A 13679-nucleotide genomic window follows, 5' to 3' on the forward strand; every position below is an offset into this window, starting at 1 on the left:
AACTGGCTTGTGCATTCTGTTTGCCGCTCATTGGCCAAGGGCATGCCTTTTTCCGGCCATGTTTCAGAGGCCTCCCAAAGTAGTGCAGGCAAACAAGTTACAGAACCCCGCTGAAGATCCACTATATATGTATGGACACGCTGCCATTTCATTACATCTCCCTAAAGGTAATGGAAGCAACTGCGAGACTCTATACCTGCCGGCATTGCAGTTAGACGATGGCTAGATGTACATATGCAGCAAAGTGATATGCTGTTATAAATCCTACTGGTTCCTTACTGCAACATAGGCCTTGCACATGTGTACGTGGAGGAACTGCAGCATGTATTTCCTACTTCTAACATAAGTGAGTCTGTGACTCCGTGACTCACATACTATGTGTGCCTTGCTCACTCACTGTGTGAGGGTGCTGTAGCATTCACAAGTCGCCCTTTTGGGCCTGCATTGCAATACCCCTTAGCGGGCAGTATGTGTTGCTAAATAGAGCACAGACACCTTTAGCACACCTTTGATGGAGCAGTTGCCCTCTGGAAAAGGTCTGCCTCTCACAAGGCAGTAGGGATGTGCAGAGCAAAATTTTATGTTCATATTTTTTATGTCCGAAAGGGGGTCCCACTTGCGGCCAATATGGACATAAAAAAAATCCAATGAGTTGGGTATATGTACATATGTGCAAAAAAAAAATTTAAACCCCCTCACCCTCCTTAATCCCCCCCCCAGACTTACCACAACTCCCTGGTGATCGAGCGAGGAGTGAGGACGTCATTTCTGCAATCCTTGGCGAGAAGCATGTGACGTCGGTGGCACGTCAAGTGACGCGGCGTCACGTGATTCCCGGCTCGTTCGCGCCGGACGGCTCGTTCGGCCCAAAAAGAACTTTTGGCCAGCTTGGGGGGGCCTCCTGACCCCCCCAAGCTGGCCAAAAGTTCTTTTTGGGCCGAACGAGCCGTCCGGCGCGAACGAGTCGGGAATCACGTGACGCCGACGTCACGTGATTCCCGGCAAGTTCGCGCCGGACGGCTCGTTCGGCCCAAAAAGAACTTTTGGCCAGCTTGGGGGGGCCTCCTGACCCCCCCAAGCTGGCCAAAAGTTCTTTTTGGGCCGAACGAGCCGTCCGGCGCGAACGAGCCGGGAATCACGTGACGCCGGCGTCACTCGACGTGCCGCCGACATCACATGCTTCTCGCCAAGGATTGCAGAAATGGCATCCTCACTCCGCTCCATCACCAGGGAGTTGTGGTAAGTCGGGGGGGGGGGGGGGGGGATTAAGGAGGGTGAGGGGGTTTATATTTTTATTTTGGCTCTACAATCGCGATTTCCCACATATCGAACATATCTATGTTCGATATGTGGGAAATCCGATCGTTTATGTCGAATCAATTTTTTAAGTAAAAAAAAAAAATGAGTTGCGTTTCACTAATGCGGTCAATCCGAATGCACACCCCTACAAGGCAGCATATGGTCAGCGTTAGGAATGGTCTTTGCCCTTGAAGTGCTCATTTTCCCCATGTACATGACAGTTTATATGTAGTGTTCCCAGAGGTGCTGACATGTGCAGGTGGGCATGGTGACACATCCAGTATGGTGCACAACTTGAATGTTGTACTTTATATTTGGCTGTTGTTCTCACTGTGCCCTGCCTCCAACAAGGTTTTACCAACAACAGTTTGGAGTTGGCTGCACTCCCCATAATGCAGTTATTATGGGGACTGCTGCCTAAACCAACTAGGTCGGCCACAGACCCTTGGAAAGTTATGGGGGGAGGTTGTGTTACTTAAGAAACTGCAGTGCCCAGTGAATGCTGAGATGCATGGAACAGGCACTGTAAAGGAGTATGTAATGCTATGCCTAGTGGGCAGATTCTGATGAGTGCTTACCATCATGGAGCTGTACACACTGTATGTACTGAGAAACCTGGTGCATGGGTTGTGTGTGTGTGTGGGGGGGGGGGGGGGGGGGGGTAGCAGGTGTTTGCTTTGCCACATGCCACAGGAATTGGGAACATTCTATTACAGCGTCCCTTTTTTCTGTCACTGTTCTCTTTTACCTCCTCTCTGTATCTGATATCATGCACAGTTCACATACAGGTAGTCAGAACTGCTCCTCTTTTTGCTCACCGCCTCAGTGCTGTGTAGGCACAGGAATGGTAAACTTACCGTCTTTCACCCATATAAACAACAATACTTTTCTGTGCAAAGCTAGATGTGGTGCACCTATATCTGCCTACAAAGGGAGGGGCCACAGTCTCCTATACACGGTAGGAGCTTCACTTGTAGAGTAACCAAACGTTCAGTTCCACTACGCTGTGTACTTGGTGACTCTTACAACACAGTGTCAGCTGCTGGCTGACAAATAGGGAGGATGACACAGTAAGTACTGTGTGGTACAGAAACTGCACAGGTGCAGAGCACAGGATGAAGAGAGGGGTGCTGCTGGTGCTGTTGACCAGAAACACGTCCGCAGACAGCCTGCCATGCCTGTAGTGGTCTGCCTTTGGGATGTGGATGCTACATGTAAGGTCAGCCTTACCTTACACATATAATAATGACCCCCAAAGCCAGGCCAGTGCAGGGGTGATAGGCAGATAGTGGAAGGCAGCCTGGTTCCCAGCAACAGCAACACCCTTCTAGGGTCTCTGGTGGTTGGGCATGGACATTGTACAGTAGATGGTATTCAGTCATCATCCCTACTTGTGAGACAGCAGCTGAGAGTGTGCACCAAGACTCAGTAAGTACACATTGTATTAGGTTTACAGTGAAAGCTACAAATGTATGTCTTGACAGAAGTAATGGGACAGAAAGTAAACTGTTAGGTCAAGAACACTCAAAGTTCCCACTTTATACCACCCAAGCTGTACTGGCACCATATATAATGTGTTTACCATTAAGTTATAGAGCAGGTCACATACTGGCACATGTAAGCAGGAGTTAGCAAACAGTATGGTATGTGAGGTAGGCAACAAGGGCCAATACTGAAGGTCCCCAAGCAATGACCTTCTTCTTAATCTCTGGCTGCCTTGATAGGCAGTATACATGCAGCTTTCATTGTAATTGCATAGCCCATATGGTCTTGAATGCTCCATAAGTGCACAATTGAAATGAGGTATGGCATAGTGGCATGCAAGGTCATGGGAGAGCTAAACTTTTACTTTGGGTACCATAAATACAAAACCCACACACTGAAAGGACACAACCAGAAACTTGAGATTTCCAAACAGCAAGCAGTTTATTAGCAAACACATGTAGTACTTTAGTTGAAATTAGGGTAATGCCTTAGATAATCACATTCTGCAAGGACAAGATTGCAAATAGTTAAAAACAATATACAATTCATGAACAGCACATTAAGTGTAGACCTATACATTAGGCTGTGCATCATGTGGTCAGTTACTTCTACAGTTAGTGGTGAGCAGGGCAGGTGTGTTCCTACACTCACTGTCAATGAATTGCTCTGTGTATTGCATTATGGCTCCAGAAACTGTTGTTATCTGAAGAGGTAATGAGCCTATAAGCTGCCTCCATAGTTAACAGGGCACAGTAGGTGAAAGGATAGGCCTACTGCTCCCAGAGCTCTCATGTGTTTCACATGATGGCTGATGGCCTTTGTGTTACTGTCTTGCCAGACACACTTTTAGTGCCACCTCAATATCTCACATGAAATAGCTGTCATATATGCATCTGACAGATGTGTTTTATGTGCCCAGCTATAGATAATGTTTGGGGAGGAACGACGCAAACTCCATCATTAGCAGTTAGTGACAAGCAGGCACGGACCTCAATGTGTGACTGCGTGACTGACGTGCTGTGTTTGCCTGTGATAATCGCCGTGTGTGCAGGTGCTGTTGCACTGGGAGTTTCCTCCCTTGCCACTGCAATCCATAACCTTCAGCAAGCAGTGTGTTACATGAATTTACCACAGACTGCTTTTGGACAGCAGTGATTGAGGGGTAGCCCTCTTCAGAATGTGCGCCTCTGCAGGCCAGCATGTGGGCTGTGGTAGGAATGGGCTCATGCCTTGTACTCTAACATTGCCCCAGGTACGCTCACAGTTTATTCCTAGTGTTTACCGAGGGGCAGAGGTGTGCAGGTTGGCAGCGTAACACATTAAATATGCAGTTTTACTTGTATGTCATACTTTACATTTGCTTCTAGTGACCTCGGTGCCCCTCCCCCAACACTGATGCTTTACCACCTAGTACTTGGAGTAGACCTAATAGTTGAGTTATTAGGGGGTGTGAAGCCTACCCAGATCTTAGGCTACCACAGAGGCTTGCTACTTTATGGAGGGAGGTAGTGGGGGTGCTAAGAAACTGTCCATTGAATGTGGGGATGCTGTGATGGATGGAACAAGGAATGGCAAACACCAGTTAATGCTATCACTGTAGGCCTGATTCAGATGCGTGGTTTGCATCATGCTGCTTTACAGGCAGCATGTAGTGAGATACCCAGTGCAGGGGTATATGTGTGTGTTGGGGTGGTGGTAGCAGGTGCCAGAGGTGTCCCAGAAGTCTTTGCTGGAGGGCCTTACCCCTGTTCAGATGATTTCCTCTCATGTGGGCCACCCTCAAACTGCCCAGTAGATGAGATTTCTGCTAGGATATCAGCCATCAGGTTTTCTTCCTGCTCCTTCACTAGGGGCTGTCACTCCTCAGGGGGTCCCTCTCTCTTCATCTGAGGTGTCACGCAATACTTGCAAGCACTGGTATGCCCTTTGTGGACCTCGGTGCAGGACCAGCATGGTCTTCAGCAGACTTGCCTACAAAAATGAAATAGGTAAATGACAAACATTGGCATGACATTTGTGTGTCCTTATATAGAGACCCCCAGGGGCTTTCCATGAGATGGCCCTAGTTCCTAGCCCTTGGGTAGACAGCTGTAAAGGGGCATACCATTGTATACAGCAGGTCTCCAGAGGTTGACTGGAATAGTGAGTCCCTGAGGGACAAGGAGGGGCTAGTGCAGGCTAGATTGTGGCAGTGTAGTTTTGATTTCAAAGGAGAAGGAGCTGCTTCGGTGTGCTTTCCCAGGGCCAGTTTCATTAAGGCTTTTCTCCCATTTTGTGTCTATGGGAAAACCTCGTAGTGATTTAGATACCAAGATAGGCCCCCAGTCTAGCACAGAGAGGGAGAGACTGCTCTGCCAGTTCCTCTGATTGGAGTGGCTGGGAGGGGGGCACAGGTAGAAGGATTTTGGCAGTTCAAATCTTTTATAGCTTTGATTTGTACCATTCCTGGCAGGTTGTATCTCTTCGCAGGGTGGTCAGGAAGAGTTGTGTACGTTTTCTCCCAGACCAAGAGCAGGTTACATTTTCCAGTTAAGGAAAAGAGAAGGTTTGGTTTTTTCTCCCAGTTTGAGTTTTCCTATTGCAAAGGAAAGAAAGTATTTTTCTGTCACCCTTGCTCAGAGCTGGAAGCTGTAAAGACTTGATTCCACTATTTGGCCTTTATGACTGGAAGGTCTTAAGCTCTCTTTTGAAGATGAGTGGCAGGGATAGAAGCAGAGAAAGTCATCTGGAGATGCCCCCAACCGAGTTTCCACCCTTGGGACACAGGATAATGCCAAGTTTCTGGATTCGCCAGGAACATCAAGTACTGTAGTAGGGTATCCAGTCATGATTAAGATACCCAAGCCCACTTGAAACCTGCTTATCCCTCCATGGGGCAGAATGATAGTTGTCCCAAGACCCTGTCTGGAGGGAAACATCCATAGAAATAAAGGTCTTTTAAATCCTGACTCTGGTAAATCTGGGGACCCTGGATGTACTTGGACACCTATTTTGGAGCTTATTCTTTTAAGAACAATCACAGTAAACTTTGTTTTAAATACCCATACAGTGAGTCCAACCTGTTTTGTATGTGTGCCTCCCCCCACACACACACACGGGTCACCTATGCCCTTGGCCTAGATGGTTCTCTATCCCCAACAGAAAGAACCCACTCCTTAAGGAATAAAGATGGGGAATGTGATTGAAGAGAGAGCCCCAAGAAAGAACATCTTGTATGCCCCTTTAGTGGCAGCTACTACCCTTAACCATTAAGCTTTATGCTCACCTTTGATGCAACTTCAACACATTACTCTCTGCATCAATGACAGGGCCCTGAACTTGGTGGTAGATGAAACAGATAAGTATGGGAAAATAAGCGTGGGAGCTTGCTGGGCAGACTGGATGGGCCGATTGGTCTTTTTCTGCCATCATGTCTATGTTTCTATCATCCACCTAAATATGAGGGAGACAATAGAAAGAGGTGACTTGGGATGTGGTGGAAGTGATAGGTGCCTTCCTACTTTAAAGCCAGTCTCCAGTGGAAATGATGTTCATGGAAGCGGTCATGAATTCTTGATTAAGAGAAAATATAAGCATAGTGAGTGGATCTTGGAAACCTGGGCATGAAATTCAGGATGACTCCCTTGGTGTCAGACTCTTGCCTATTACAGGAGTGGAAGCTCTTGTGGTTGCGGTAGATGGCCTCGACTGCCACTGGTACCTTTATGGGGACATAAGTGCAATCGATTTTCCCCAAGACAAAGGGGAAATGAGCAATTTGAAAGAAAATCGGTCATTATTTGATGTTGTTGATATCTTCTGCTAGCAAACAATATATAGTGATGTCTTCCTGAACAAGGCACACAAGACCTGATCTATACCTATAGAGAAGGCAGACTGGCTGATGCGAGATGTGACCCCTAGAAATATCTGGAAGGTGCTGGTAGGAAACAAAAAAAAAAAAATGCCAAGGTGGTAGAAACCTTGACATGGCCCCTTTGGTTGGTAGGTTGCAGGTCCTCCTCTAACTGCAGGCATAGCTACAGTATGGTTTCCTTGGTGAACCTGATCCTGCGCATGACTTGCTCCTCTGATAGATCTAGAAACTATATCCTAGTCCTGTAAACTCTCTGTAAGGGCTACCTCCGCCTCCACTCTCTTTCCTTCCTCAGCAGTATTGATCTGAGTACCCATGTGGCTAGGAAGATCATTGAAAAAGGACTCAAAAAAAGGACTAACTCCCTCCACACTCTCCTAGCCTCTTTTGTAGACCTTACTGTTCCTTTATTGCCCCTATCTATTCCTCTAAGCACCAGTAAACAGCTGTATATCCCTGTAACCAACTATAATCTACTTTATCCCATATTCATTCACTGCAACCGCTATGGTATGACTCTGTAACTCTTGTAGTGGCCTTAGCAGGACTCAGTTTGTCCTTGTTACTACCCTTCCCACCCCATGATATGCTTCTGTGTCCATTCACACAGAGAAGTCAACCCAGCAAAGGAAAACACACTATTACAAAAAATAGGTTTGTACTGTTTCAAGTAAATAGGCAGCCGCAAATGACTGTGTATACACCATCAAATAAGCGCACATCCCTTATAAAAATACATCAGTATGCGCATGTGTAAGCCACTCCTCAACATGACCCCCACCATACCCCTTTTTTCTGCATGCCCATAAGAGCATAAACATGCACACAAGTCACAACTTTATGGAATACAGGGCCCATGGGCCTGGCCCACATACGTGTGTATATAACTCTTTTTGCATACATCGCCTTTGAAAATTCATCTTAATGTGCACAGCTTTAGTGGCAGTAAAAAGAGGCATTCTGGGAAGAGGAGGGTAGTGGAACTTGGTTGGAGAGAAAACTATGTGCATTAAAGTTTCAAAAATGTACATGTATAATACTGCATGAACGTTTGTCCTCCTTTGAGATAAAGTGCATACATACTTTTTATCTGCATATCAACCCACTCCAAGCACAAACCATGTTGGGAGTTTGTGCTTTAATATCAATGGGTTTGTTTGGGCTGAAAAATACATACTTTTGTTAGATGCTTTATTGAAAAATTACACTAAAGAGCATTGCAAAAACTCACTTATAAGGAACAGACAATTTTTCAAGGCTTCCCGGCGAGAGTAGTGCTAAAGCCTAATGAAATGCCAGGTCATGCCTCACCACACCAAAAATAGTTTTTGCTTTTCTGTATCCCTCCCAACTCCAAATTTTTGTTTAGGGAAAAAGATTTTTGGCTGAATGCAAGCAGCAGCAAACTTTACAAACATAAGTGAAAACCATGTTGATGCAAGATAATGCTGGCTGCAAGTGTTGCTGATTGAATTTCATGCCTGTTTCCAATGTTTTAAAATGGTTTCCTCTTACTTTTCCTGGGAAAGCTTGCTTTTATTTTATGCAATGAAACATGTGAGCATATGCAAAGCTAATTTGAAATTGTGGCATGAAGGGAGGTGTGTACTATGTTTCCTGGGGACCCTTGATTTTTTACAAATTAATTTTATCTCCTGTTCCTACCTTATTGCCCCCCTCTGTATCAGGATCATACAATATACCAGCACTCATACTGTGCAGGAGCCCTTGGAGACAGCTTTGCCTTAGGGTGAGATTTAATTCAGCTCCAGGCATTGCACTGCTTTGCCTCAGCCCACAATGGCTGAGGCATCTCAACTCCATTCTCCCTTGAATAGGGAGGCTAGAGATGGAACATTCACTGGGTGAAGGTCATTAAAGGTTTCACCTAACCCTGTCAAATTTGAAAGTTATATGGCCCTTTTTATAAAATGTTTGGCAATTCCTGCTCTAGGGATCTTATTCTCTTATTTTTAATATAGAGAATATGTATATAATTTTTTTTCTGTCCTGGCTTCTTTTCCCCAAAATTAACTCTATATAGCACATGACAAAATGAGTAATTTCTCCACCAATTTTCTTCTGTTTTTGTTCTAATAAAGGCCCAGGAAAATACAAATTGAAAATGAAGGTTCTATATCTCAAGGATCTAGGTATCTTTTTTCTTATTTCTGATCAATTAAGTGATTTTTCTTTTTTGCAGAATAAGCCTATTTAAGTATTTGCCCAGTCGTAACTTCTCTTGAGATGATGTAATTGAAACAGTGATTGGTGGTGGTGAATCTACCTATTTTTGCCTCTTTCCTGTGATTTTATTTACAAGATTGTTTTCTTGAATTGTATATAGAAAAGTTTAAAATAAAAAATTTACATGTGTAGTTTGCATTACCAAATCATGTCCAAGGCAGCTTACAGCATTATTAGTATTGATGTATACCGATTCTAACATTTTTGGGAAGGGCAGTTTAGAAATATGAAATTTTCAGGTACAGTAACTCCCTTTTCTCAAAGAGCCTACAAATGTGAGTAGGCATCTAAGGCAATGGAAGATCAAGTGACTTCATAAAGATTTTCAATGGGCTTTAACACACCTTGTGAACTTTGATAAGTGGGATTTGAACTCTAGTTTCCCTGGCTCTCAGCCTAATACTCTAAGCAACAGGCCATTTCTTCACTAAACAATGTAAAATATCACTTAACCTTAAAAAGAATCAAAAAGAAATGAAGTATTTTCTGGAATGTAACAAGCCTGCATTTTTCCAACAAGAGAGAGAGAAAATACTTGTGCCACTGAAGCAGTTCAGTTCACATCACATTCCTACAAGAGCCCCCATCTTGATGACAGAGTGTATGCAAAATTGAAAAGAATGTGTTTGTGTTTCCTTGAGTCTTCAGGAGGGCAAAAATGAGGAACTGTGAATTTAGTACATAAATAAATCTCATTTGTATTATGCAAGACAGTGGAAATCTCCCACGGATGTTATATAATCATCTTGGTATCATTAATGGAAATGCTCAGAGTTGGGCAACATTTATGCAATAAATATTATATTCAGTCCTGTTGCTTTTGGGTTCAAGGAGGCAAATAGCAGCTAAATAGGTTTTGCCAAATATAGAGTGTCATAAAAAGGGATATTTGGCTATTAGCCAAGTTTTGAAACTTCCAAAAAGGTAGGTGGTGTGGCCTCTCCCATACAGGAAGTGAAGCCTCTCCATACTGCCCCTTGGATAGGGTACAGCTCCACCTTTGTTGCTACCCACCAACAATTCAAACCCTCCCCACACACAAGTATATGGGTTTTTTGTCTCCCCAAACCCTCTATGTCAAATTTACTTCTGTTTAAGACAGGAATAATCTGGGCAGCCTCACTTTTCAGGCAGAATATTTTCTTTTCTTCCTATAGAAAACCCTGGCAGATGACTCACTTTTTTTCTTTTATTCTAACCATTGACATTGAAATTCAAACCAAAAATTAGCTCCATAAAACAGTAGAAAAATGACCCATCTCACTGTCATTTATTGTCAATAGATAGTCCTGTAATCGCCACAGTACATCATGGGTACCTATCTCTTTCAAACCGATTGTCACCAGCCCTAGGCTCCTGCCCAAGCATTGCCACATTCTAGTTTCACATCTTCCTCTCTCTCCATCCCTAACCTGTTGCTCACAATCAGGCTGATTCAAAAAAAACCCGCAGGAGAGCCGGCGCTCTGTGTTGACCGCCCGATCTCCTGTCGCGCACCCAGGAACCTCTCCTGGGCCCGTGATAATCTATTTAAATTAGGCCGTGTGCTAAAAAGGAGGCACTAGGGACAATAACGCGTCCCTAACGCCTCCTTATTAGTGGAACAGGCGGCTTAAGTGCATATTGCAGGATTTGTCACAAGCGAGCCAGAAAGAGAGCGAGCAAAAAAATGAAGTAAGCCAAGATGTCATTGACATTTCCTATTTTGACAGGGCTTGCACATCCCTACACATTTTGTATCAGGTTGATTTTTTTTTTTTTTTTTAAAGCAGCCAAAACTCAATAACCGATTTCTTATTTTATTACTAGCAGGGGGGGGAGGGGGGGGCGGGCTGCTGTTGCGGTGGCAAGCACAAAGGACACGACCCTGGAGTTTATTCAACCTGTTTATTTGAAGGCAGGAGTGCGTGCTGTTAAAAGAAGAAGAAGTTGTTCAGAAATGAGAGGACGGCTGCATTGGGATTTTACAAACTCTGTAAACCTGCCCAGGGTTGTAGAGGGGGCCCCTAGATGTTAAAACCGAGCAGAACCCCATTGGCACATGTTCAGTCCTACTGCTCTTTTAAAGCACCCCCCCCCCCTCCCCGAACCCTTACACTGCTGCAGTCTCTTTTGTTCACGCTCTTGTAGACCACCATTTCTCCACCACCAGCAGAAAGAAACCAACTCCCTCTTGCTCCCACCGAGTTCAGGATTGATTTCCTAAAGTCCTGTTTCTAATCAGACGTGGTAGGGCGTGATGATTTTTTAGCGATCTACATGTAAAATTCACAATATCAGCGCCTTTCATCCTTGCTCCTGCGATGGGGGGGCGGGCGGAATCCAGAGCCCCAGGAGCATGCGGCGTGCAGCCTGTGAGACTGGGGGGTGTCAGAGGGGGAGGACAGGCACGACAGAGCCGGAGAGGCGGGCAGAGAGCAGCGGCCGATCCGGCGTGGGTGCCTTGGCGAGATCGGGCTTGCTCAAATCTTAAAGCCTGCCCTTGGGCAGGCGTTAATTTCTGAGAGTAAAATGTGCGACTTGGCAGCACATTTTACTTTCAGAATTCCACGGGGATAACTAATAGGCTTATCAAGATGCATTTGCATGTGATGAGCGCTATTAGTTTCAAGGGGGGGGGGTTTCGCCACACGTTTTCCTCGCGCTATTACCCCTTACAGTATAAGGGGTAATAATAGCATAAGAACATGCCATACTGGGTGAGACCAAGGGTCCATCAAGCCCAGCATCCTTTTTCCAACAGTGGCCAATCCAGGCCATAAGAACCTGGCAAGTACCCAAAAACTAAGTCTATTCCATGTTACCGTTGCTAGTAATAGTAGTGGCTATTTTCTAAGTCAACTTAATTAATAGTAGGTAATGGTCTTCTCCTCCAAGAACTTATCCAATCCTTTTTTAAACACAGCTATACTAACTGCACTAACCACATCCTCTGGCAACAAATTCCAGAGTTTAATTGTGCGTTGAGTAAAAAAGAACTTTCTTTGATTAGTTTTAAATGTGCCACATGCTAACTTCATGGAGTGCCCCCTAAGTATTTCTATTATCCGAAAGAGTAAATAACCGATTCACATCTACCTGTTCTAGACCTCTCATGATTTTAAACACCTCTATCATGTCCCCCCATCAGCCGTCTCTTCTCCAAGCTGAAAAGTCCTAACCTCTTTAGTCTTTCCTCATAGGGGAGCTGTTCCATTCCCCTTATCATTTTGGTAGCCCTTCTCTGTACCTTCTCCATCGCAATTATATCTTTTTTGAGATGCGGCGACCAGAATTGTACACAGTATTCAAGGTGCGGTCTCACCATGGAGCGATTCAGAGGCATTATGACATTTTCCGTTTTATTCACCATTCCCTTTCTAATAATTCCCAACATTCTGTTTGCTTTTTTGACTGCCACAGCACACTGAACCGACGATGTCAATGTAATATCCACTATGACGCCTAGATCTCTTTCTTGGGTTGTAGCATCTAATATGGAACCTAACATTGTGTAACAATAGCATGGGTTATTTTTCCCTATATGCATCACCTTGCACTTAAGAGTGAAGACAATAGGAATCGGATGAAGAAAACAAGCCCTTTATTAAAACGCCTGACTCTGGCCGAGTTTCGCTCTTTTGCACAGAGCTGCCTCAGGGGCAACTAAAAATAGACATACAAATAATTAAAACCAAAATAAATAACATATATAGATGTGTATACTCAAAATGTACAGTACATAAAATAAAACATATGCATGTCATAAATTAATACAATAAAAATAATTTAAAAATGAGTACACAGTAAATGAAAAGACATCTTATTTATTTATTTATTTTATATACCGACGTTCGATCGAGATATCACATCGGTTTCCAGATAACTAAAAGAATAGGGTAGTAACAGCCCTATTTTACATTATAACATTGTAGTAAATATAATAAATTATAACATTGTAATAAATATAATGAATTATAACAGAAATAACAGGATTACATGGAACATTTGATTATAGTATATATGTGACATATATATATCATATAGTATATATGATTATAGTATATATGTGACAGACATCAAAAGTAGGAACAGAGCAAACGATGTTCTAGGTAAAAATAATACCAAAGGATTGAAGGGACTGACTTTGTGTCATGAATTAATGAAAGATACAATAGTGAATAAAGGAGTCAATAATGGTTATATGTTAAACATGCTCATTAACGTTCTCAAAGCGGCGGAAAAAGGAAGTGCAGTGCATATTTATAATTTGCATATAATATTTATAATTTGCTGAAGTGTAATTGTTCGCGGAAACGGCTTAACCTTACTCGATGACATTTTACCAATGACATGTTTAAGCCGACTTCGGGCAGAAATTATAGTAATACATATTGCATTACGACGCTGCACTTTACTCAATGAGTGATTTGGGCACTGATAAAAATGATAAAAATATAAAAGATATATAATGTATGCCACTGTTGTTTGATCAATAATACCATCATGATTTTCCATTCATTACAGTTTCGATTCATTGTATATTATTGACTACACTGTTGGCATCACATGGCAATGCTGTGTGTATAAAGAAATGTTCTTCTGAATTTATATGAACTCAACAACACTGTAGGTAGTCAATTTTTCATTTTTCCATTCATCCGTTTATTTATTTATTTTTTTCATGCATCCATTTTTTATTTGTTTTTTTCATTTACTCAATTTTTCAAATATTTTTTTTTTTGTATGTAGGAATATCAATGTGATATCATCAATGTTTGACATTTCCAAGTCCTGGTTCAATTAAGTAAGC

General features: G+C 43.3%; 1 protein-coding gene across 1 annotated transcript in view; it reads right to left on the reverse strand.

The window, feature by feature from the left end:
• Positions 1-3205: 3205 nt before the first annotated feature.
• SNX18 (sorting nexin 18) overlaps positions 3206-13679 on the reverse strand; it is a 110714-nt gene continuing 100240 nt past the window's right edge. The window contains exon 2 of the mRNA XM_029577312.1: positions 3206-4755. Within this exon, the coding sequence (XP_029433172.1) occupies positions 4679-4755 (77 nt within the window). The 3' untranslated portion in view covers positions 3206-4678. The remainder of the gene's footprint in view (positions 4756-13679) is intronic.

Source organism: Rhinatrema bivittatum, chromosome 1 (genome assembly GCF_901001135.1).
Source record: "Rhinatrema bivittatum chromosome 1, aRhiBiv1.1, whole genome shotgun sequence".
Classification (NCBI taxonomy): domain Eukaryota; kingdom Metazoa; phylum Chordata; class Amphibia; order Gymnophiona; family Rhinatrematidae; genus Rhinatrema; species Rhinatrema bivittatum.